General features: G+C 40.4%; 1 protein-coding gene across 7 annotated transcripts in view; it reads left to right on the top strand.

The window, feature by feature from the left end:
* Nucleotides 1–27555, top strand: part of kcnma1a (potassium large conductance calcium-activated channel, subfamily M, alpha member 1a) — a 244435-nt gene that overhangs the window by 124327 nt on the left and 92553 nt on the right. For all 7 annotated transcript variants that reach the window (XM_036546463.1, XM_036546461.1, XM_036546464.1 and 4 more), the window contains exons 4-5: nt 23066–23159; nt 23817–23928. In XM_036546463.1, the coding sequence (XP_036402356.1) occupies nt 23066–23159; nt 23817–23928 (206 nt within the window). The remainder of the gene's footprint in view (nt 1–23065; nt 23160–23816; nt 23929–27555) is intronic.

Below are 27555 nucleotides of genomic sequence, written 5' to 3'. Positions count from 1 at the left end.
TAGGTCTTTTATTCCAATTTAAATATCTGGAAAGAGGCAACTGCTGTAAGACTACACGGGAAGGGCATCCTCCTCTAAAATGTTACGAAAAAAGTTCATCAATTAAATATTGTAACAACCTGGGTACTTTTGGGAAAGAATGACACTACTACTTGCTAAGGTTGGCTAGCCAGCCATTTATTAAGCAACAGGACGTACACAGACAACAACGGGGAAGGAGAGGACTACACAGAAAGGGAATGCAGACACAGTCATGGTGCGTAAACTATATACACAAAAAGAACAATGCAGCAAGGCATGCTGGTAAACGCTCTGCCCACCACCCCCAACACGCTACACAGTCCCTACCTAGGTGGTTAGCTGTCCCCAGCAATCCAAGTCCTGGAGGTGTTGGGGGAGACGACGCTGATGCTGAGCCTGCTGCGGAGGTTCCTCGGTGGCCCTCAGTGATGCGACGGGAGCCGGTGGCTGACCCTCAGGCCCTGACTCCCCCCCCAGATGGAGCCAAGGGTCAGTAGGGTGCCAGTATCATGTTCAATTTATCTCGTTTATAACAAACCAAATTTCAATACACATAGTATTTGTTTACTCGCGGATCTTGACCGCTCCTATATGGCGATCGCACAGACGCACGTCAAATAGCAAACCTGTGATCTCTACGGACGCCAATGTGGGGTCCTGGCTTACGTGGTGAAAACCATATGTCTGATAATTATTTGAAAAAGAAAAAATTCTTAAGTACGGGACAATGCAGTTATGAAAATTATATAATGTGAAAAATAACATTTTAAATATTTTAATACTAGATTTTTTTAAAAAATATGTGTACATATATACTTTGAAATAAAACTGTCAGTGAAATTAAGCTGTCTTCATCGTGTCTGACTGTAATGGCAAACCGATATATGCGTGAACAAACCAATACATGCGAACACAAACCATTAGGTGCGTCAATGACAAACCAATGCAGTCGTAAATGACAAACCAATACAGACGCACATCCATCCAATATAAATGACACTCAAACCAACAGGTGTGTAAGTAGCAAACCAATCCAAACGTAAATGGCAAACCAATACATAAGCACATAAAACCAATACATGAGTGAATGAAACCACTATAAGAGACACTCAAACCAATCGTTGCGTAAATGACAAACCAATATAAAAGTAAATGACAAACCAATATATGCGCGAATGACAAACCAGTATAAACGTAAATGACAAACCAGTATAAACGTAAATGCCAAACCAAAACAAACGAAAATGAGAAACCAAAACAAACGAAAATGAGAAACCAATACGTCAGCACATCAAACCGATGCATGAGTGAATAAAACCAATATAAGATACAATGAAACCGATGGATGCGTAAATAGCAAACCAATATAGATCACACTCAAACCAATAGGTGCGTAAATGACAAACCAATAGATGTGTCAACGACACACCAATATATGCGTGAATGACAAACCAATACATGTACACATCAAACCAATATATATGCAAACCAAACCAATATACACTATATGGACAAAAGTAGGCTATTCGGACGCCTGACCATTACATTGTAATGACATTGTATTCAAATACATATACTTTAATATGGAGTTGGTCCCCCTTTTGCAGCTATAACAGCTTCCACTCTTCTTGGAAGGCTTTCCTCAAGATTTTGGCTTGTGCAGCTTTAAACATGAGTTTTGTAATATGGATGTCCGATTATGAAAATGCACTACTGAGATGAGTGTTTGATGGTTGTGTCGTCAGGGCCATTAGAACTGATTTGTTGCGATGGTTAATGACAGGTGGAGAAGTTCGTTCCACGTTGTAAATCATCGCCTTTTCTTTTTCAAATGCACTCTTATGCCAGGTGTGCATTGATTTTCGTTACTTTTACGAATATGTGTATATTCTGTTGTTTTGGAATGTGTAAAGATATGGCGATGACATAGTTTTGTAAAAGCATTGTTGAATCACTATACGTATCATTGCTATGTATCTGGTCCACGTAGTGTGTGTGTTAGCCACCTATGCTGCCCCTCGTTGTTCTGCGCCCTTTCCCATTACGCTCTGATGAACGAGGTGGAGAGGTTCGTTCCACGTTGTAAATCATAGCCGTTTCTTTTTCAAATGCACTCTTATGCAGATGGCTGGAAAAATACAGATGCAGCTACGTCGTCGTTGATCTCCTACTTTTTTAAACACAACACAACGCAGAGTGAAAATTGAACTGGTTACAATGGCAGGTGAAGTCGTGAGACATAAGCTTCTGCTCATTAGTGTGAAGGACACTATTGATATCCCATAGCTTTATTAGTGTGATTGCAATGCGAAGCAACTATTGTTATCCGATAGTCTTCTCCTTCTTCTTCTTATTCCACCAAATTTTGTCCCGCTTCTCCTCTCACAGTTGTCGAGATATTGACCCCAAACCAACTGTAACCCACCTGGTCTGACCCCGATCGGTGTGCTTGTATACAGCTAAGCTGTACCTGCAATCGTTCTTCGATTTTTGTCATTTTTTGTCATTTTTTCATCCCTTTTTTCCCATAGACTCCCATTAATTTTCAAAATCACTCCCCTCACACTTCATGGCCTTCCCACTCACTCACTTCTCACCCCATAGCCACTATACCTCACATGTTGCCTTGGGACAAATCACCAACACTCATCCAAGACCGTCTTGACCTGCACTCATCTTTTTGTCATTTTTTTAATCAGTGTTTTTACTCATTTATTCATCTCTCCATCCTGCCATTGACTTCAATTCATTTTTCAAAGCCCTATCACGCGGTCACACTTAGGCCGTCAGCAAACGTACCTCATATGCTGGCTCAGGTTATGCCATCCAACACTCACTGAAATCCATACTGACCCACACTCATCTCTTTGTCATTCACTCATCCCTCCATCCTCCCACTGACTTATATTCATTTTTCAAAGTCTTACTGCTTGGTCACCTTTCGGCCTATGGTCACAGTACCTCACATGCTGGCTCAGGTCATCCCACCCAACACTCACTGAAACCCATTCTCACCCTGCACTCATCCTTTACTCATTTATTCATCCTTCCATCCTCCCATTGACTTCAGTGCATTTCTCAAAGCATTACCACTCGGTCACCATTTGACCAATAGCCAAAGGACCTGATATGCTGCATTGGGTCATGTGACCCAACACTCACCAAAGGTGGGTGTGTCCCTAGCAACTATATTGTTTACCGCCTAGCAGCCACTTATCAACACCCTAGCAACCACCTAGCAACCACTTAGCAACACTTTGGCAACCACCCAGCAACGCCCTAGTGACCATATTGTTTGCCCTAACAACCATTTAGCAACACCCTGGTAACCACCCAGCAATGCCTTAGCAATGCCCCAGCAACCATATTGTTTACCCTAGCAACCACTTAGCAACACCCTAGCATCCACCTAGCAATCACTTAGTAACACCCTGGCAACCACCCAACAATGCCCTAGCAACCACCTTATATACCATAGCAACCACCTAGCAACCATCTAGCAACCACTTAGCAACACCCTGGCAACTGTCTAGCTACACCCTAGCAACCACCTAGCAACCACTTAGCAACACACTAGTAACCACACAACAACACCCTAGCAACCACCTCGTATTGCCCTGACAACCACCTAGCAACAGCCTAGCAACCACTTAGCCACATCCTAGCGATCGACTCATATATGTTAGCATGTTTTCACTGCAGGGTCACAATCACACTCTGCATTTTCTTCAGGAAATGCACTTTTCTAGTTCTTCGTCTTCTTCTTCTTCTTGTTCCACCAAATTTGGTCCCGAGTTTTCGAGATATCGACCCCAAACCAACTGTAACCCGTGCGGTCTGACCCCAATCGGTGTGCTTGTATTTTTTTTACTCATTTATTCATCTCTCCATCCTCCCATTAACTTCAATTCATTTTTCAAAGCCCTATCACGCGGTCACACATTGGCTGTTAGCAAACGTACATTATATACTGACTCAGGTCATGCCATCCAACACTCATTGAAATCCATACTGACCTGCACTCGTCTTTTACTTGTTTATTCATCCCTCCATCCTCCCATTGACTTCAGTTTATTTTTCAAAGTCTTACTGCTCAGCCACCATTTGACCAATAGCCATTGGACCTGATATGCTGCATTGGGTCATGTGACCCAACACTCATCAAAGGTGGGTGTGTCCCTAGCAACCATATTATTTACCCTAGCAACCGCCTAGCAACCACTAACCAACACCCTAGCAACCACCTAGCAACCACTTAACAACACTTTGGCAACCACCCAGCAACGCCCTAGCAATGCCCCAGCAACCATATTGTTTACACTAGCAACCACCTAGCAACACCCTTGCAACCACTTAGCAACACCCTGGCAACCACCCAACAACACCCTAGCAACCACCTCATACACCTTAGTAACCATCTAGCAACGCTCCAGCAATCACTTAGCAACAGGTTAGCAACCACCTAGCAACACCCTAGCAACCACCTTATATACCTTAGCAACCACCTAGCAACAGCATAGCAACCACTTAGTAACACCCTGGCAACCACCTAACAACAGCCTAGCAACCACCAAGCAACAACCGAGAAACCACTTAACCACATCCTAGCTATCATCTCATATACATTTTCGCTGCTGGGCCACAATCACACTCTGCATTTTCTTAAAGAAATGTACTTTTCTAGTTTTCTCTGTTATTTGCTATACCATTTCTATTTGTGCATACTGTAAATAAAAAAATCTTCATTGTTACTTGCTTTTGTTTCACTTTAGTAAAGATTGTCTTATGCTAGGTCATAGAGGGGAAATCCAGCTAACTAGCTAGCTAGCAGATGCAAAATGGCAGATGTTGCTAATGTTGTCAACCTGATTTTGGCAAAGTCCTTTGATGGTCTTCCTTACAACGAGAGACTCAGAATTAAATGGCAGGGCAGATCAACGCCCAACATTAATTTAGTTCAAAAGACAGGGACCAAAAACCGATCATTTCAGCTCTCCTGCTATGACAAAGTGAACTGGCTGACTGGAAGCACTTTGACTAAGAGAATATACTGTTGGCCAGGTCTCTTAATGAAACCATCTCAGGGATGTATTATTTGGTCAAAAGTGGGTTTTGGGGATTTGGCTAACTTTGACAGGGAATACAAAAGACATGAGAAAAGCAAGGAACACTTGAGTTCATGTGCACAGTTAAGTTTACTTGGCAGCGTCAGAGTAGAACATGCAATTGATGATGGTCTGTGCATTCAGGTGGTAAAGCACAATGAAACAGTGGAAAAAAACAGTGCCTATCTGACCCGCCTAATTGATGTCACTTCACTGCTTCGCAGTCAAGAGCTGGCTTTTAGAGGCCATGATGAGGGTAGTGAATCTGCTAACAAGGGGAATTACAGAGAATTCACTGAAATATTAGCCAAGTATGATGCTGTCTTAGCCACTCACTTCCAGTAATCCTCTGTGTTTTCTGGCATGTCCCATTCCATTCAGAATGATTTAATTTCTAATTACAGCCACTGTCCTTGATGAAATCAAGGTTTGGTTACAATGGCTTAACGCACTCGCTAGCTTTACCCGCTAGTTGGTACCTCGTCTGGCCAACCTTTCGAACTTTGTCATGCAGTACTTCTAATATTGTTGACTCTGTATGGTTTTTCGCTTGTGTTGTATTGTACCTCACTTGAAAGTTGCTACAGATAAAAGCATCTGCCAAATGAATAAATGTAAATGTATGTAAATGTAAAGACGAAGTTCAAACTGTTCCCTTTTTTGCATGGCAAGTAGATGAGACAACTGACATTTCATGTCATGCACAACTGTCTGTGATAGTTCAGTATGTAGATACTGCAAGCCAAATTCAAGACCGATTTGTTTCGATTTTTTCATGTTTCAGGAGGGCGAGATGCCCAGTCTGTCTTTGATGTTTTAAATGAACACATGCAGGGCTACAATTACAAAGAAAAACTTGTGGTATGTTTGTGCACTGCTATGCACACAGATTAAACTTGGTGCTATCCCAGGCGGCAAAATGCTTGCCTGAATCCAGAGTGTTTTTTGCAACACTCCCCGGGTTTGCCACATTTTTTGCTAAAACCACTAAGCGAAACACTCCTACTAGGTGGAACTTTACATCACGGGTAGTAAGCACTGTGGCCAACAACTATGATGGGCTTCTGCAGACTTTTGAAAGGATTTTAGAGGATGAGACCATAGTCTCCTGCTTAAAACATGAAGTGAAGTCATAAAGCCACAACACAATGGGCCAAAACCGTTTGAGCTGCCACCTCTGCTGGCCGTTGAGAGGAAACTGGTCAAGTCTCTGGAAAAGAATCCCTGTTGGTATGACAGGGTAATAGAGCACTTCCTAGAAAAAGAAAGGAGGGCAGAATTCACATATAAATAACAACAAATGTAATAATTGACTAATTTTATGACGTAGGGCTAAACTGTGCTTCCCCTATTTCAAAGACCACCAGCTGCCACATATTCAACTGTTGACAGATGGAGGGGAAAAAAAAATATTCATTGAGCTTTATGAAGGTCTGTACAAGTAATCAAGTCAGCATGTGAAGTCAAAATATCCACGTTTGTCAGGGTTTCAGGTGGAAGGACCCAGGCGCAGACCAGAATGCCAAACTTGGGTATTTTTAGTTTTGGCACAACCCCCCAAAAAAAACAACAGTTGTCAAAAACAGTCTGAGTTAACACCAGAAGATCCAGAAAAACAGGCAGAATATTTAAAATCACGAGACAGACAAATCCAAAAATACAGGCAGACGAGATTCACAGGAGATCAAGCTGATCTCAAGCTGAAGTAGGGCTAGGCGATATAGCTGTCGCGATATATCTAATAGCTATTTTAGCACAATAACAGCGATTCGCGGTATGTGGCGTTAGGTTTCTTTCTGTGTTTTTTCCCCCTTTAGTCATATCTGATGCAGGAGCACACCTCCAAAGTTCAGTGAAATGCTTCCGGGGCAGAAAAATATCACTTGTATCCAGTGCCGGCTGGTGACCTGGAAACAGGGGAAGCAGAAACACTACCTTTAAATCTATCATTACTGTCAACTTGTTCCCCTTTATCCTCCTTGATTAACAATAAAACAAGTAATTCACAGAATAATCGACACCAATCGCGTAAATAGAGAGCGCAGATTGTCTGTAGTTTGTGCTGGTGAAAGCTACAACGTGAGATTGTTTAATTAACAAGGATGGCATTTACCGATTTAAATTACGTTAAATGCTCATGACACATCACAGCTTTTTTGAGGTCTGTGTTCTAAACGTTATTGTTCATTGCACTCAACCTAACCTAAAAGTTTATTCTTAGTCATTTAAATCGATTTGACTAAATTTAGCTCCGTTTTGTCATTTAAATTTTGTAACACAAGAAAGCTATAATGTGAAACATTTTAGAGAAAGCTTTGGGATTACTTACCACTTAATTATTCAGATTGCCATCCTTGTTAATTACACAATCTCATGCTGTAGCTTTTGCAAGCACACAAATTTCATACAATCTGCGGTGTTTCGCGAGCGTAATGATTTATTCTGATTACTCGATTGGTGTCGATTATTCTGTGAATTATTTGTTTTATTGTTAATCACCTAGAATAAAGGGGAACATGTTGAAAGTAATGATAGATTTAAAGGTAGTGTTTCCGCTTCCCCTGTTTCCAGCTCACCAGCTGCCACTGCTTGTATCTATATGTTGGTTAACTAATCATATCGTATAATGATACTCGTATTGCCAGACCTAATGTCATTGTGTATTTGTGCTTTACAACGTAACCGCCATTAAACAATCAGAAGGCAAAAATCTCTCTCTCTCAGCAGGGATCGAACCAGCGACCCTTTACTTACAATTCCTGCTCCATAACCACTATGCTACACTAACTGAACTTAGAGCACGCTGTGAAATTTGGGCGCAAAGATAAAATGAACGGCTCTCAAGTACGAATCGGATCCCTTCGTTCGTGCCAAAGAGCTGTTCAAAAGACTCGGATCGGTCGCGAACGGAACATCACTACTGCCTTGGTCGCCTGATCTGCCTGCCTACCTGGTTTCGACCCAGCCTGTTCCTGTCCCTGATCCCTGCTCCTGGTTTGTGCCTGCTTCGGACTGCCTTTCCGGATTTGACTCTGTCTGTACTGTCACCTCGAGCTTGCCCAGCGATTCCAAATGAAGCCCTTGAAACCCGTGCTCGCCTGGTCTGTCTCAGTCTGTGCCTGCACATTGACAGTGATATCAATATTGAATAGAAATGAGTGGTGTTTTTCCCCTGGAAGCATTTCACATGGCCTCTGAAAACTGGAGATGTGCTCCCGCATCAGGTATGACTAAAGCGGGAAAAACACATACCGGGGATCGTTGTTATTACGCTAAAATAACTATTTGATATATTGTGACAGCTATATCGCCTTGCCCTAAGCTGAAGTACTAACAACATTACAGTGGCAAGAAAAAGTATGTGAACCCTTTGGAATTCCCTAGTTTTCTACATTGTTCATAAAATGTGATCTGATCTACATCTAAGTCACAAATATAGACAAACACAGTGTGCTTAACTTAATACCACACAAGCAATCATAATCTTTCATGTCATTATTGAACACATCCAAAAGTAAGTGAACCCTTAGGCTAATGACTCCAACAAAAGCTAATTGGAGTCAGGAGTTAGAAAACCTGGAGCCCAATCAACGAAAAGAGATTGGAGCGAGGTGTAGAGCTACTTTGGCTCATAAAAAACACTCAGACCTTTTGAGTTTGGTATTCACAAGAAGCATCTGCTAATGTAAACCATGCCTCGCAAAAAAGAGATTGCCAAAGACCTACGATCAAGAATCGTTGATTTGCATAAAACCGGAAAGGGTTACAAAGTAATCTCAACGACGTTAGGTATTCACTAGTCCACAGTTAGACAAATTTTCTACAAATGGAGACGATTTAGTAAAGTAGCCACGTTGACTCCAAAGGCACAACGCAGAATGCTTTGGGTAAAGAGGTAAATGTTACGACCGTGGTCGTTTGTGCTTGTGTATTTGTTTTCTTTCCCGATGTGTTTTATTTTCGTTCCAGCTGTGTGCGTTGCGTCGTTTTACGTTTTCTCCAGGTCCGTCTCACCCCCTCCCCAAGATGTGTCCTTCGTTTGGTGTCTCCTCCCTTCGCTCGTGATTGGAGCCTTTTCCCATTTCCTGGTCAACCCTCTCCCTTCAAAGAGGCTCCATCCGCACAAGAGAGACCATTTGTCGCTCCCTGATGATCGCTGTCTATTCGCTTCTGTATTTGTAGTTGGTATTCGTGCTTCGTTTGTATGCTTAGGCCCTCGTTCATGTGTATTTGTATTTATTTATTGTTTTTTTTGGTTTTCCTTAACACTGTTAATGGGTCGATGCCATTTTCATTTTCAATCTCTTTTTTCACACTGGTTTCGTTAGGAAGGGAGAAGGGGAAGTTTCATTATATATTTTTGTTTGATATTTAGGTTAGGTCAGTTAGTTTCTCTCCCTTGTTAGAGTGTGTTTTGTTTATTATTTTGGCTTTATCGACTCCTGAGTTTGCGTTCCCTGTCACCCCCTTTATTTATGTTATACTTTATTTATGTTTATGTAATAAATTTTGTTACGCTTTCCGTATCGCGACTTTGGTCTCCCTTTTTATCCCTGTTTCGGTCTGACCCTAGACCGGGCCGTAAAGAACCCTAGAGTAACAGCTAAAGGCTTGAAGGAATCATTGGAACTGGTTAACATCTCTGTTCATGAGTCTGCCATATGGCAGGAGGACACCACAGAGGAAGCCACTGCTTTCCAAAAAAACATCACTGCACGCCTGAAGTTTGCCAAAGAGCACCTTGACACTCCACAACGCTACTGGGAAAATGTTTTGTGGACTGATAAAACTAAGATTGAATTGTTTGGGAAGAACACGCAACACTATGTATGGCGTAAAAAAGGCACCGCTTACCAACATGAAAACATCCCAATGGTGAAGTACGGTGGAGGGAGCATCATGATTTGGGGCTGCTTTGCTGCCTCGGGGCCTGGACAGTTTGCAATTATTAGAGGGTAAAATGAACTCCCAGGTTTATCAAGGTATCCTACAGGATATTGTCAGGGTGGCTGTCCTCCAGCTGAAGCTCAGTAGAAGTTGGGTGATGCAGCAGGACAATGACCCTAAACATCAAAGTAAATCTACAACAGAATGGCTTCAAAAAAAGAAAATCTGCCTTTTGGAGTCGCCCAGTCAGAGCCCATACCTGAATCCAACAGAGATGCTGTGGAATGACCTCAAGAGAGCCATTCACACCAGACATCCTAAGAATATGGCTGAGCTAAAGCAGTTCTGTAAGGAAAAATGGTCCAAAATTCCTCCTGAACGTTGTGCAGGTCTGATCAGCAGCTACTGGAAGTGCTTGGTTGAGGTTATTGTTGCGGAGGTTCAACCGGTTATTAAATCCAAGGGTTCAAGGGTTTTTCCACCAGCGCTGTGAATGTTTAATGGATGTGTTCAATAAAGACATGAAATATTATAATTATTTGTGTGGTATTAGGTTAAGCACATTGTGTTTGTCTATACTTGGGACTTAGATGTAGATCAGATCACATTTTATAACCAATTAGAAAACTAATTGCAGAAAAACTAGGTAATTCCAAAGGGTTCACATACTTTTTCTTGCCACTGTAAATATTATTAGCTAGGTAAAGTTAGTTGTTTGTGTAAATTAGTTTGAAATAATCTTTATGAAATTTGCTAGCTAAATATGGCTGAGTTTAAATTGTGTGCAGTGTGGCTCATCAGCAGGGCATTGCACCTCTTGCCTGGTGCTGCGCCCAAGATGAGTGCCAGTGAAGTCACATTCTGCCTTCAATTTGTGCTGGGGTGATTGCTACAACAGCTCACTCTGCAGATTTGTTGGTTTTTAATTAAGTGTCACTTATGTTACGTTAAAGGGCCACAGTTCAGATTGACTCTAGGTAGCACCAGTGCATTACAGGTAAGGTTAAAGTTGTAGTTGTCAGAGCTCGTAATGCTATGAGCATAGAACAATTGATAATAATGGTTAATGCTCAGACAGTGGTTAAATGCTTATTTATGGTCTAGGGAGAAGGAAAATGGCTGACTTGGAAGTAGGTCAGGCTTTGTTTAAATCTTTTTATTGCCATTTAGTTTGCATTAAGTGAGGTCAGGAGTCTCAGACCTTATTAGGGAGTCAGGCTTCTTCAACAGGGATTATAAAAGCTATTCCTCCCCAGAATGATATGCTAGGGACTGCAGCCTTGGAATCTTTTGAAGCATCATGAAAAGACATCATATCAGCACAGACCAGTGGTGACTGAAGCCATGTTTTACACTAATACAGGTTTCCCTAAAAAAATTGTGAATGACTTCTCATTGGTAGCTTTGCTGACCTATTTCATTGGATCTTTGTGGTGATTGGTTATGTCTTTTGGACATATTCTGTTCTGAAGGGAGCTTGTATTGATGCCAAGTCCCAGGATATTGGAAGTGTGCTCATTTTTCAATGCAAACCTTATCTTTTTTGTTGTAGTATGAAGGGGTATCACAATCAGATTTCTCTTGGAGTCACTTACGTGTGTGTAGATCTCCCTGGTACTGTGTGTGCCAAACAAATGCTGTCCTCTCCTCCTTAGAATCAACCCTTTAAATTCATTCTTTGAAGTCATACCATGGAGCTGGAGATTTGTTTCAATTATTTATACAGTGCAGTGTATACAGAGCAATTTATAAAGTTTGCTCAGCTTCTCTCACCAGTATCATGAAACTAAGAGCACTGTATTCCTGAAACGATTGCAAGTTTTATCATCCAATGATTGCATAAGACATAGTCATCCATAGACCATAACCAAATAATGAAGAGCACTTGTTAATAAGAGTAATCAGTAGTGTTTGGCTATTTAGGTATAGTAATTAACTCATGACAAAACATACAAATGGTAAATGGACTGCATTTAAATAGTGCTTTTCTACTCATTTGAGTACTCAAAGCACTTTACAGTTATATGCCTCACATCTACCTACCAGTGGCAGAGGCTGCTATACAGGCTTACCAACTGGCCACTGGGAGCTGTTGGGGGTTCAGTGTCTTGCTCAAGGACACTTCGACACTCTGCCAGGATGAGCCAGATTCAAACCAGGGACCTTCCAATCCCCAGTCGACTGCTCTACCTCCTGAGCCACTGTCACCCCCATGTACAAAAGATGTGTGATATTTTATTTTGTACAACAACATACCTTAAAACTGCAGATGTCTCCTCAATACATATTTCCCTGACTAATATTTGCCTTGTAATATACAGATAATGCAGGATGATGCTGCACGCAAATTCACTTGTCTGCTGTGTTTTTCTGTACCTGCATTAGTGCCCTTGTTATAAGCACCTTTTCCAGTCTCCTACAAAGGGTGTGAATTAAATGTGCTGACGTTCACTGCAGAGGATGTAGGCTACGGTCGCTCCAGGACTTTCTGAGCATGTTCCCCACTCCCAGTTTAATGTCAGTGTAGTCCACTGTGCTAAAAAAGGAAAACTGTGGCGCCTCCCTTTATCCTCAGGGAAGCACAGACAGTGCTGAGGAGAAATAAAATATTAAAGATATTTTTAGTGTCCCCAAAGTGGTTTTATTTGTCTGCTGCCTTTGCAGGTGCTGGTGTGCTTGTTTTAGAGCTAGCATTTTGCCCTAAATCAATCATTGATGTATTAACCAGGCCATGGTCCATATCATCGCTGCCCCTGGGGGCATGCCACCACTTCACTCTTACAGGCTTTACCTCATCGTTGGCAACCAGTTACAAGCTGTCTGTGCCCACCTCTCTTTTTAGCTGTCTGCAGTATTCTGCCAGCTCACACACCCAACCTGCTGGCCTGTGCAATGGGTGACTCAGTGGAAACCCCCCCCACAAATTTAATAATGCTTACCTTCCCACAGCTGTAATAAACCCTGGTCATGAATGGGATGCTCTTCTGCTTACATCTGTAATAAACCCTTCCCCTAAATGGGATATTCCTCTACCCACAGCTGTAATAAACCCTTCCCCTGAATGGGATATTCCTCTACCGACAGCTGTAATAAACCCTGCCTCCACAAATGCAACAATTTAAATATGTACTGTTAAACTGGTCACAGTGAAGGGATACCAAAGACCAAATACCAAAGTTTATCATAGCACTGAACTAAAGAAATTTTGAGAATCTGCACATTTTCCTCTATTTTACTGTATAATTTATGCCTATAGAGCCAGAATTCACAGAGATATGGCTCCCTCCCTGCTGTTTTCATGCCTATACTTTTGAATGGGGGTAAAATTAGTTTTTTAATATTAAAACTATAAATTTATAAAAGTATAAGCACACCAATGGTGAACGAATGGGTTAGGCTGATTAAAGCTAGAAGAAGAATAAATAATAATAACTAGATTTCTATGCATTTTTTTGAAGAAAATGCAATCTGTGGGTGCCTGTGTGCATTATTGAGCATAAGTGCTATTCAAGTTGCAATGTGCTGTTTCCCTCCCCACTCCTGTGTCTGACGCAGCCTGGCTGCCTGAGACAAAGGAATGTGTACATGTGGAAGCTGAACTTGGCGACTATTTCGGTTTGTAATTCAAAAACTGTTCATCACAGCGCTGAACCAAAGACATTTTGCACAGGTTCTCCTCTATTTTGATGTATAATTTATGCCTGCAGAGCCAGAACTGACGGAGATACAGCTGTTTAAAAAAATGTTTTTTTTTTTTTTCCAAACGTGGAAGTGAAATGGCGAATTTGTGTGCATTGGACTTGCTGTCTCCCTCTCCCCCTCCCTCTGTGTCAGTAACTTCACACCAGCTGTCTCTGATTGGCATTGTTGAAGATATGTAAATGTCAGAATGCAAACAGGAATGTGACAGAGCGCATTCAGGCCACGCCCACACCGTGGGGGAAAACAGTGTTGCACTTTCCATTTATTTGCATTGCACAGTTCTCTTTATTGTCTTAAAACTAAAATTGCAACCATGCCAAAAAGCTGTTGCGTGGTGGGTTGTATGACAAATAAGATAAGTAACCCTGATTTAAGCTTTTACAGGATTCCAAGATGCAAAACGGAGCCAAAAAGACGTCATAGTTGGCTTAAAGCTATTAACAGACAGGAGGGCTCCCTAGCCAAGGGGACCTTAAGGGATCCCAATACTATTCACGTCTATGTGTGCAGCAGAGATTTTGTGTCATGTAGGTCAAAAAGTTAATTAATTCTCTATCTGAGAATTTGTTGTTAAAAATTTGTATATGATTGATTCCAATTCCCCAGATATTTTATTTTAGCTAGTTAGCTAGCTAGCTATGGTAGCTTGCTCTAGGTTAGCTAACTAGCTAGCTACCAAAGTACTCAATCTATGGTCGATCTTCATGTTTGCAGGGACTAAATGGCTTATCCTCACCCGTTAGTCACTTTTAAGAAAGCCTTCTGGAAAGTGCATGTGGAGAATAATCAGGGTTTGACATTAACATTTAGCTACCAGCCACTGTGGCTAGTTGATTCCCAAAGTTAACATTAGTCGCCAGCCATCATTTTCACCTGCCAAAGTCTTTATGCCTCAAGTGTAACTGCAAGTTATATTTTATTTAGGCTTGCGCATTTGATCTTACATGACAATATGGCAAGTCCATACGATATTGATTCAGATTGATACAGAACGAGGGTAATGGTAGTGATAATAATATGTAGCCTAATAGTAGGCTATAGACTTAGCATAGCATTTTGATCACAACGTTAGCTAACGTTAGCTATCTAGATGACAATATTGACTAGCTTAGCCTACCTGGTAATAGTACAAGTCAAAATAAGTGACGGCTGGCCACTCTGCGGGGTCATTTTTCCACACTGATTTTGGGATAGAAAAGGGACACTGAGGGAGTCCAATCAGACTTAGTTTCTCTATATATCTGGCCCTTTCTTTGGGCAGAAGGGTATTGAAATAGGCTGTTGTTAAATTATACTATACTATATATATATAAAAAATAACTTAAATTAAGTTATTTTATGTTAAAGCTGTTTCAAGACATGGTGTCCTGCAATTTCCCATTTACTCCCTTTCAACTTCATGGAATGTTTTCCCCCACAAGGGGCGTGGTTTTCCCTCCGATGATGCGTTGTGCTCTGTCTCTATATGTGACTTGGTGAGTATAAATATCAACTGTTAAACTGGTCAGAGTGAGGGGATACCAAAGGCCAAACAAAGGCTCATAATTCAAAAACTGTACATCACAGTGTTGAGAACATTGTGAGAATCTACACAAGTTTTCCTCCCATTTAAATGTATAATTTATACCTATAGAGCCATTATTCATGGAGATACAGCAGTTTAAAAAACATATTTCAAAAGCAGAAGTGAAGTCTTCCCACTGTTTGTGCCTATACCTTTGAATGGGGATAAAACGCAGAGCGATTTTTTTTTTAATATCGTTAAATCTATAAAACTATAAACAAGCACATCAGTGATGAACAAACCAGTCAATTTGGCGTTGGTTTGGTATGTGTAGAGCGGACCATTTATCACAGCACTGAACCGAAGACATTGTGAGAACAAGTTCAGCATAAGTTCTCTGTTTTGAAGCATAATTTAGGGTTAGGGTGTGTTATGAGGGGTAGTATCTCACCAATACACCTACACACATGCTTTTGTATTTTTTTTTCTTCTGGCATCTGCTGCTATGTCATCACACAGCCGACGGTCCCTCGAAGGGTGGGGCTACCTCTGATTGCCTTCATAGGAGCTCCAGGTGATCAAAGGTTAATGGAACGTGTATAACTGATGAATAGCCTACAAGAATTTACAGTCGTAAAGTAGCTTGAACTTTACAACTTTTTGCGTATAAACATTGAGATATATACGGATCGAGCCAGGCTTCGCCGGTCAGTGATAATGAGGACAGATGGTCTTGTAGCGAAGGCTATCATAAACAGTTCCCTTGACAAGGGAGTTCCTGGCCAGAATGTTTTAACTTTCTGAATGAATGAGTAGACAACTACACCAAGGTTATTGACATTGTGATACGTAGATATGTTGCTAGTTTCCTCATTGTAATTGGTTCTCAGCTAAAAATCTCAGACAAAAATAGAGCTAACTAGCTGCAAATGTTTGTCAGCGCCTAAAAGCCGAACATTGCAAAAATATTAGTGTGACTGTTTTCACATATAATTGTGCTTGCTAGCTTGCTGGGCAGCTATATTGATTTCAGTAGGATTCGTTATAAAGCTATATGTATAATTGTTATTTTAATTCCTGTAAGCTGTATATAAAGTTAATACATTAAAAATTTACACGTTGTTCGCTCACTACAAATGAAATAATTTTTTTCATAACCTGCATTTCTCTGACGTTAGCTAGTTCAGGCCATATGGATTCACAAATCATTGCTAGTTAGCATTAGCTACCTACCTTAGACATTATTGTTATAAATGGATTGAAAATATGACTGTAAACCCCTTTGTCTGGTAGAAGGCAGGAATATTCCCTTTGGGGTCAACGGAAAATTGGCGCAGTGCAGTGATGAAGCACTGGACGCCATGGTTTCTGTAACTTCGGCAATAAAGGGAAGCAGTTATGTTCTTTCCATATCTTAGAGTTCAGTGCTGTAAACTCGTTTATTTAGTTAATGTTAGTTTATGCAGCAACGAGCAAAATGAGGTACCGAAAAAGTATCATTTTGGTACCGGCACCGAATTCCAGGTACCGGTATCGGCAGCGATACCGAAAACTTTTAAAGAATACCCAGCCCTACACGTCAGGTTGCAGCCCTACTTCTCATACATACACTACATAACAACGAGCCGGGGAAGTAGCGAATCTGTAACAGGTGCATTGGACTTGTCGTCTCCCTTCCCCCCTCCCTCTTCACACCAGCTGTCTCTGATTGGCTCTGTTGAAGATGTAAATGTCAGAATGCGAACAGGAATGTCTACTGGTGACTTAGAGCGTAGACTGAACTCGGCAAATATTTCGGCTCATAATTCAAAAACCATTCCTCACAGCACTGAACCGAAGACATTATGAGAATCTGCACAAGTGTACCTCTATTTTGATGTATGATGATTGTAGAGCCAGAATTCGCTGAGATATGGCAGTTCAAAAGTTTGTAACAGAAGAGTCTTAAAAATCTTTTTTAATGGGGGTAAAATTTGAGTGTCTTTTAAAAATATCATTAAAACTGTGAAACTGAATTTCTAAAAATACAAGCACACCAATGGTGAAGGAACCGCTTGATTTGGTGTTGGTTTGGTCTCTGTAGCGCGAACGGTTTAGGTGCAGTTAGAGGTAGAAGAAGAATAAATAATAATAATAAATATAGCCACAAGCGGCAATTACGGGGTCCAAGCAGCTAAGCCCAAAATTTAATGGTTGATGGCTGCCATTGTTTCTGAATCATCAACTTGTCCTTGAAGACTTTATCAGGACCTTTGACCAAGGTGCAGTATACAAAATTCTAACTGGTTTTGGAGATTTCTTTGCTATAGTGCCACCCATTCATGGATTTACACCAAACTTGATCACCTCAAGCCTATAGTCCTATAGATATCAGTTGTCATGTAAATGTGACAGGTAATGTAAATTTTAAATAAGTCAATTTACCATTGTGAAATACATGTATTATATGCAAGAATGTTTGCCATTAGAAGAACACAAATAATTTTTGCAATGTTAGGTCAGTGAAAGTTGACCTGAGTCTAGGTGTCAGGGTCAATGAATGTTGATCTGGGTGTAGCCATCTGGAATGTAGCAAAGTGTAGTTTTTGACTGGGGGAGTTGTGGAAAGTGAGTTTGCCATGTAATTTTCATACAGATTGCTATCTGACACATCCAAAACAATCCTGCAAAGTTTCATGATGATAGTCATATTTAAGTCAGTTTAAGGGCTGCTGAAATTTGATTGGTTGGTGGCGGCCATCTTGTTTGAGCTATCAACCTGTCCTTATAGACGTTATTAGAACCTTTGACCAAGACACAGCATGCACAATTTCAAGTTGATCAGACTATTGGTTTTAAAGGGGTTATGACCATTTGTTTGCTATAGCACCACCTATGGACGGATTTACATCAAATATGGTAGGCTTAACTCTAATGGCCTGTAGGTGAGGGATCCCAAGTTTGGTGATGATTGCACATTGCATTCAGGAGTTATAGCTCATTATATCAATAGAGGCCACGCTCACCAATTTCATTGGCTTACTGCGGCCACATCTTTTAACATAGCAAAATTCTTTGAATGACCTTTGGTCAGGACACTCTGTCGATGTTATGTACCAAATTTCATGGTGATAGGATCAACGATCTTGGAGTAGTTCGCAAAAGTAGGTTTTACAAAAAATTCAAAATAGCAGAAATTCAATATGGCGCATCATTTTGGTCCAAGAGGCTGTTTTGTTCATCTGGAGCCAAGAAATCAGGCGAAAAAAAGCATTTTGACTCTAGACCAGTGTTTCTCAATCGTACTCTTGGAGCCCCCCTGCATATCTTCTATCTATCTTTGCTCCAAACACACCTGATTGAAATGACTAACATGCTCTTGATTAAATCAGGTGTGCTCAGCTAATCAGGGAAAGATGGAAAACGTGCAGAGCAGGGGGGCCGCAGGAGGAAGATTGAGAATCAGTGCTCTAGAGTCTAGACCAAACAGTTCAAGACTTATAGGCAAACACACATTTTGGTTTGCTACAGCGCTACCATCTGGCCAACCAGAGTAATTTTCATATAGATTGCTCTTTGACACATTCTTAACAATTCTATAAATTTTCATGATAGGTGACAGCTAAGTGAGTATAAGGGCTGCTTAAATTTGATTGGCTGATGGCGGCAATCTTTTTTGAGCAATCACCTTGTATTTACAGATATCCATAGGAGCCTTGACCAACATGTAGCATGCCAGATTTCATGTTGATCAGACAACTGGTTTAGGAGTTATGACCATTTGTTTGCTATAGTGAGCCAGGGAATCAGGGGAAAAAAGAATTCAAGAGTGATAGCCCAAAACGCGTTGTGGCTCTCTATAGCGCTACCATCTGGCCAATGGGGGTATTTTTTTTTTACATGAGTAGTGGGTGACCATAGGAAACTATCTACCGAATACGGTAGCTCTAGCATCTATAGTTTTTACTGTGCAAACACTTTTAGGGCAGAAAAAAGATAATAAAAATAATAATAAAAATCAGAACAAATGCAATAGGGTTCCAGCAACTTCACTGCTTGGACCCCTAATGAGGAACAAACACAATAGGGTCCAAGCAGCTAATAATGAGGAACGCAAGAACAGTAGGCCTTGGAAGATAAATGGTCCCTCAGACCGCAGGGAATGTAAGCCCCTCTCTTGGACGCCACACAGTCTGAGAAATAAAGAGGCTTAAGGAGGTGGCTCACACAGTAAGAACCAGGGGTGAGGTTATTTTCTGCCAGGGGCGCAGGTGTCTGTGCATCCCAAGCAATTATAGGACAGGAAGTGATCTTTCTGTGTGCCCATGGATGATCAGTCAAAATTTCTGTGGGATCAAGTTCTTTCCTCTCATTATAGCTGGTAGAATTCTGATAGATTTCTACATTTCTGTGTCATATTGTGAGGTTATTGCATCACATTTTGCACCACATGCACCTGTCATTACAATTATCTATGCATAAACAAAACAGTTAACATCATTATATGCATCTGTCTGATGTGGATTACACTTGCTATCCCAAGTGCCATCAATATTCTTAACTCTACAAGTGACTGATAAGATTCAAACCACAGACACTGACATGAACTGTTTTTTTTATGTGTAATGTGATCTTGTCTAAGTGTTTGTTTTATTAACTTCCTGTCTGTTTCGTATGTTGTTGTTCTTGTGTTCGGTGGGCCGAAGACAAAGTTCCACCACGGTGGACAATTAAGATATATTCTACTCTATTCTATTCTATATAATGTAATACCGAGTTATCTGTTCCACCCATGTGTAACCCTATTGTTGGTGTATTTATTATCAAGTCACAGTATTTCCCATAATTCAAGGTTTATCTCCCCCTCCAGTTACCCACATCACAAGTCAGCAATGAGGAATAGAGAGTAGAATAATATGTAACAATCATGGTTCCAGATCCAGTGTTGTCAGCGCCTTGAAGCAAGAAACATGTGCATTTGCATTTTTATAATCTCAGGATTGCTTGTATTTTTTTCTTTTGATATGAATAATTATCCTGGTGACATATATTGTCAGTCTTGGAAAAGTGATTATGACATGTCAACGCACCACACTGTGCAAACATACATGTAAATAGGCTTTTAGACATTTCCGTAATATGAATGTTTAACACGTATTAAATGTCAGTCAATCATTGACAAAGCTGTTGAAGCCAGAATTGCTCTTTGTACAAACAACCTGGCAAACCAGTTGTATGTTAAATAGTTGTTAACCTTGAGGTGACCAAGTAGTTACCTAGCTATAATTTGAGCTAGTGTTGCATATAATATCCTTAAAAAGTTAAAAATGTTCTTCCTTTAATCAGAGGCAGGTGCTTGAGTAGTTATTAGCAGTATAAAATGGAAGTAAGCCTAGCCAGCAAGGAGCTAGTGGCTTTCTTTCATGTTACCACCTAATGTTAACCAGGGTCATGCTCTTGCTACCATGAAAAGATTTGTGAGCTCATTCCTCTTGACTGTAATCATTATCTTGTCTTGCTAACTAATTACTTTTAGCTGCCAAATTCATTAGTTGCCCTATAGATAATAAAAATACTATCTCATTTAATTAACTTATGGTGAGTTGCTGTAGTATCAAACAAGCCAGCTTGCAGCACAGGGTTTTTTAGACACTTTGGACTGATACATCAGTAGCAGCTTTTCAGATGCTATCAGATGCCAGTTGTTATTGCAATAGCATCTTTGCTACTTAACACATGGTGTTTATTATTGGCATTTTTAGCAGACGCTCTTATCCAGAGCGATTTACAATGTTATCCATTTATATAGCTGAATATTTTACTGAGGCAATTCAGGGTTAAGCACCTTGCCAAAGGGTACAGCAGCAGTGCCCCAGTGGGGAATCAAACCAGCAACCTTTCAGTCACGAGTCCTGTTCCTTAGCCACTATGCTACACTGCCGCCCTAGTGTATGTTTTTCATGTGGCTTGATGTTTGTGATCTCATAGATTAATTTCTCAAGTTTTCAAAAGTCTGAATTTATTGTTGAAAGTGTATGTGGGGAAAAATAACACATCCAATAAAATGGATATTTAATACATTCATAATAAATTAATTAATACATTTTTGAATTAACAGTGTGCAGTCATAAGAAATTGTTCTGTATGCTGTAACATGTCTGACGTTCATTAATGGGATCAGGTTAAATACATTTTGTTTTCAAAAAAGTTATCTTTTTGGTTGTTTTTCTGAACATGACTTGCCTGTGAGTAATTACTGAATTGAAGCTGTGTCACTGGCCCAGTACTAAGCATCCATACCCCTTCAACTTGAAATTCCTTGAATGGTCATCATTTTTGTATTACTTCTATTATTTTCAATTCCTCTGTAACATAAGTGTCCATCATGGTTACTGATTTTAAATATACCAGTTTGTAAACAGAAATTGAAAAAATAAGTGTAGGTTGCACTGTAAATAAGCAGATTCTGTCTGATTCACTGGCTGATATTCTTTCTCCTTTAAGAGAAGTTATGCCAGGCAAAACTGGTTTTCATAAATTCACTCTACAGGCAAGATCAATGATCATGCCATTAATATAGCAGCACAAAACTTCTGTCTGAAATATAATTGATCTTCATGAACAAATGCCCTTTAAGTTAGTTAGTTTACTCAGTATTTCTGTTAGGCATATATACATAGCGTAAAACTTCCAATAATAGCCGAGTCTCCAATAAACGCAAGCATATTATAATCGCCGGTATGCGCGACCCTTTCAGTGAAATAACCGCCTGCCTCAAATAAACGCCGGGGAAATTATTTATATTTCGTGACTATAAAACGAAAGAGCCGTGGGTTATGCTTACAGTAGTCCTATTTATTTTTGTGGCTAAAAAACGAAATAACACAAATAATTGTTTACATTAGGCTAAATGAGGTTGTTTTAGTGAATTGAATTTGCCGCATGCGTGTTCACCTGTTCACGAATTAGATTAAACGTAACGAACAAAATAAGCTGTCTTTCGGATCGTGGTAGCCTAAATTCACAGTGATACTGCTATTCTTACAGACTGTTTATCCCATCATAGGTTGCAATGACAATGTTTAACTTACTTTATTAGTGATTCCTGTTTGAGTTGCTACCAAAGAGCGCTGTATAATGTTTGTTAAGTAGGGTACTTGGGGGAAAAAAAAAACATGGTGAATTTTCCTGGCCAGTTCAGCTATCAATAACTTGCAGAAGCCTGAGGGCTTTAGGTGAAATAAACGTTGGTCTCTTATTATCGCTGAGTCTCCAATAAACGTCGTTAAAGTTAAGTAATTAAAGCAAATAAACGCCTAGACTTTTATTGGAAGTTTTATGGTATATACCATATATACATTTAAACTGGATGCTGTTTGAATCCTACAACTACTCTACTCCCCTACTCTACTTCATTTTGAAATCAGCCTATGAATACCAAGCATTGTGGTGTAAATGTGAGAACTGCATTTCTGCAGGTTATGCATGGACAGCGTTTCCTGAAATGTTTCCAATTAAAATGTTTCCTCTTTGTCAACATTTAAATTGCTGAACGATAAATATTCTGGATCTGATGGTGCATATCAAATAGACATATGTGAAGATTCCTCCTTCCATTTTACTATCACAAATGACATTTTGGTTCCATGTTTGTGAATGGTAAAATGTTATGACTATAAACAGTATTTTTCCATCAGGAATCAGCTTGTACAACATTTGCACAGTGTCATTAATGGCATACACAATATGTGTGGTAAAAAGGGATGCCTCTCTGGAAATCAAACTGAAAATGAGACAAAAACTTTCTACCCTGTGCACCACACAGAACAGTAAAAACTGTGTTTTCCACTTTTTCCCCTCTCCATAGCCCAATAGAATCCTGTCAGAATTTCTACAAAGACTTCACATTACAGATCGACATGGCTTTCAATGTCTTCTTCTTACTCTACTTTGGGCTACGCGTAAGTACCATGTTTGCAAATGAAAATGATATTTTCATTTATTAATTGGTTGTATTAAATGTACTGTAGTGTAGAACTGATATTTGTTTAAATGCAGCCCTGAAGATGTCAGTGTGCCAGAGCAGCTGTTTTCTCAGACATCCAGGACTTGTAATCTTTCTAAATCTTATTTGCAATGATTTAATTAAGATTATTGATTGGATGAGAATTTGAGTCACCTGTTCTGGGGGTCAGTCAGGTGCAGGTTGTAAAGTGCCTCTGAACCATTGCACTGTGAATCTCCAGGATCAAGAGCAGGTGCACCTGCTATAGAGTCGCCTCACCAATACAAACCAGCAGTTTCTATAGAGCAGTCTCACCAAGGGAAATCAGCATCTGATCTAGAGAAGTCTCTGTAAGATAAACCAGAAGCTGCTCTAGAGAAGTCTCAGAGACAAACAGCAGCAGCGCCTTCAAGAGAAATCTGCTGCTGTAGAGACCTGTATATATTTTGTGCAAATAAAAAGATTTAAATGTTGAAAAATTAAAACCAACATAAATGTTTGTTAAAGGCGCTGGAAGGTGTCTGTTGGTAGAGAATGGCCAGTTTAATTGTTTATGAAATGTTTTTTTTTTCTTTTTTCTACTACTTTATGAAATGTTCTGTGTTTCCTGCAGTTCATTGCAGCCAACGATAAGCTGTGGTTCTGGCTGGAGGTGAATTCTGTGGTGGACTTCTTCACTGTCCCTCCAGTGTTTGTGTCTGTGTATTTAAACAGAAGCTGGCTTGGTGAGTCTCTTCTGCGTTGCTTTACAAAAGATGTCAGCCTTCACTTTACTGCTGAGTCAAAGGCAGAAAAAGGCAAATATCTGGAGCAAAATGTGTGAGTAATCCAAAACACAGAGAATGATCACACAAAAGCTCCAGATATTTGCCACCTGCTTGTATGGTATGATGTCAGAAGCTAAGATGAGCACCATCACTTCAATGTGTTTTAGTGAGTGCTTTATGAGCATTGTAGAGCTACATTTCCACCTAGTGCTCACTCTCAGTATAGCAGAAAGGAAATGACTTACTACTCCTTTCTCTGCTGTACCTTCTCTGTTCTAATATTTGAATGATGTGTAATAAAAGGGTACCCTGCCAATAAGCAATAATTATAAGGTGTTCAATTAGCATCCTTTTGGAAGTATAAAGTCTAACACCATCCACACATTTTGTATGAGGGTACTTCCTTCTTTCATCAATAACCATCCCAACATATTAGTTCAGTATGAAAGATAATGGGTCAGTACTTAATAAAGATACGAAGTTGGTGTTCAAATGTGATATTCAGTGACTCGCAGCATATGAGGTGAGATGGATAGAGCAGTGGGTTGAAGTCTGTATGGACATCCAGTTCTGGTGAAAGATCAGTTCCACCTCATTTCTCCCTCATGTCTAAAGGGAGTGTTTTAGTTAATAAGCGAAGCTCTGAATCAGTCATTAATTTCTCTCCATTTGCTCATCAGAGACCAGGGTAGCTGAGAGCGCTTGCAAAATGTGCACAGTCTGGAGTGCTAGATGGAATATTACTACAGTAGAGTAATTGAGAGTGACTTGGTGAGTAGCAGTGGCCCGAACGGGCTGTGAAACCATAGTGGTCTAATGCTGTGAACTTGACACGCCGCTCTGCTTGGTCTCCACTGTGCTCCTCTCACCGAACCCTCTGAGCCTAGGCTCATTGGAGAGAACCGTATATCTCAGAGCCTGCCCGTTGCATAGGCGGTATAGGCGAATGCTAGGGTCGCCATCCATCCACAGGGACACCTCAAATGAGGGAAGAAAAAAAAAATCAAAATTTTATTTTTTGCTCATACTATTTTAATACTATTACTTTAAAATATTACAAAGAAGCTCACAAACAACATCACTACATAGCCTATTTTCTGGGTTGCCCGCAGCATCACCCCCACACACTGGGGAATAACCTACAACATAATTTTGAGGAATACACTTTTTCTTTTAAGTGTGCTGCACGAGCCATCCACTGTCTGCCTCAAGAAATCAGGCATCTTAGTCTAGTTAGCCAACGTTAGTCCTGCTTCTAATAGTCAATTAAAATGCTTTTCCTTTTCCATCCCCTTTTGTAATGAATAGTTGCAGGGCTGGACGATAAAACGATAACAATTATCTTGATATAATTTTCCTCGATAGAAATATAACAAATGTTCGATATAATTAATTTCCATGCTTAGATAGCATGCACAGAAATGAATCACGAACTGCCAATCATGTCGCAGGAATAGAGGTATGCATTGTGCAAGTTAGGTTGCACGGTGAGAAGTATAAATTCAGGCCAGCACGTGGTATTGTTTACAGACACAGTGGCTGACAGGCTTGTAGTAGGAGCGGAATAAGCAAAATAAAAGAAATGAGTGACACCGAAGAAAAAACAGTGCCCATGACCTGCTCAAAGGACAAAGACATCGTCGACAAGAAAGGTCACTCAGCTTAAGTAGTTTGGAGATATTTTGGCTATTTACAATCCGACAAAAAAACAGAGCAGCGTGCACTGCAAACTGTGCTTAAGAGACGTGACATCAAAGACAGGCAACACCACAAACCTGTTTCATCATTTGAAACAATATCACCTGTTAGAACACGCAGAGAGTAAGAAATTACAGTCCCAAACGAGTGTTGTTAGTGGACCCTCGACAAGCACCAGGCCAGTACCCAGTGCAACTACCCAGCAGCAAACGATGGTATCAGCATTTTCCAGCACCGTGCCTTACAACCAAAAAAAAAAAAAAAAAAAAAAACGAAAAGACACAAAGACCTCACAAATGCAATTGCGTATTGCATTGCAAAAGACATGCTTCCAATTAGCACTGTTGAAAATGAGGGATTCAAGAAGCTTGCTGTCATAGGGCAGCTTTAAAACCTGAGACTGTGGACAGACTTGTCTTTCTTGCCAATAACTTGTAGGGTAATGGCTTTTCTTTTTTAAAACTTGTACAGAAGATATTGACCACAGTTGAGATTTTCTTTTGTCTATTTATTTTGTTTACATTGTCAGCTAAAACACTTACATGTTTCAACCCGTCTATACAAAGGGTTTGGCATGCTAACCAGAGTTAAGATTTCTTTGTCTGTTGTTTTATTTATTGACATTATCCTTTAAAACACTTTTAAACTTTGAAGTCTGAGCCATCTGACATGTGTGCTGTCACACTGCAGCACTTAATTTTTCTATTAAGATATTTATTTTGTTGAGGAAAAAGGACTGAAAAAGGATTTTATTTAATTTTACTCATGCATATTTTGATGTTGAAAAAAAGATTTTATAATTTTAATTGCTTTGAATGTTCTACCTCAGATTTGTGAACGCTGTTTGGCAAGTGTTTGTCATGTTCTGACCATAAAGAATAGTTTAAAACCACAATTAACCATGGTGGTGGAATTGGCTGTGATGCAAGGGGCACCAGCTAAAATCTTGCCTAGGGCACCAAATTGGTCAGGGCCAGCTCTGGACTACATCTGCATGTGGTCTGTCATCAATAACTCAATCCAATTTTGTTACAGTGCATTTTTATAATTTAAGTTGTCAAAAAGTGTTGAAAAGAATCTTTTACAGAAGGAATTGAACAACCACTAAAACCAAGTCCAATTGTGAAACAAACTGGAAAATTATTCCCTGGTAAAATTATTCCCTTGGAAAAGGCAGTTGACTGACTACAGGAAAACGATGGATGCTAACATGGACGGGAATGAAACATCCATCAGTTTATTGCATCATTTGGAGTTCAAAGGTGTTTTTGTTGCTGGAGGAAGGGACGGTGGGTTCAGGCAGGCTGTGAGGAGGACCTTATGCCCAGCAGCAGCCATTAGCTGTACAACACAGTGGTGTGCCTGGCATCTCGCCTGTCGGGGCAGGGTCACTAACATACTGCCTCGTTCTTGCCTCTCAGTGCTGTACAAGCCCCCCACCCCTGTCTGAAGGGCCCATGGGCTCAGAACGAAACAGCAGCTCTTGGTGCTGACAGGATTAATGGAGTTGTGCTGTGTCTCACTGGCCGTGTCAGTGTTCCGTGCCCACTTGCCGTCAGTTAGTAATGATTTCCAGTCAGTCAGAGCTGCAGTCACAGGGGCTGGACCACAGGTGAGCCAGGGTGGGTGACAGAGCCTCCAAGGCTTTGCAGTGGTGCGTGTACGTGCCGTTCAGCTAGTTCGGCTGCCGCTCGGAGTGCTGCGTGCGCATGCCACAGAGCTGTTGTCCTCACAGATGCACTCGTCATGGTTTTCAGTGAAATGGCAAGCAAGCTATGTTTTTTTTCCCTGAGAACACAGCTGTCAAACAATCTCTGGGAAAACACCAATATGACCAAATTGCAGTGAATATACTGTATTTGTGTGTGTGCTTATGTATGCATTGTG

The sequence above is a fragment of the Megalops cyprinoides genome, chromosome 15, assembly GCF_013368585.1.
Source record: "Megalops cyprinoides isolate fMegCyp1 chromosome 15, fMegCyp1.pri, whole genome shotgun sequence".
In the NCBI taxonomy this organism is placed as follows: Eukaryota; Metazoa; Chordata; class Actinopteri; order Elopiformes; family Megalopidae; genus Megalops; species Megalops cyprinoides.
Note: the sequence above shows the minus strand (reverse complement) of the source record. Positions and strands in the feature narration are given on the sequence as shown.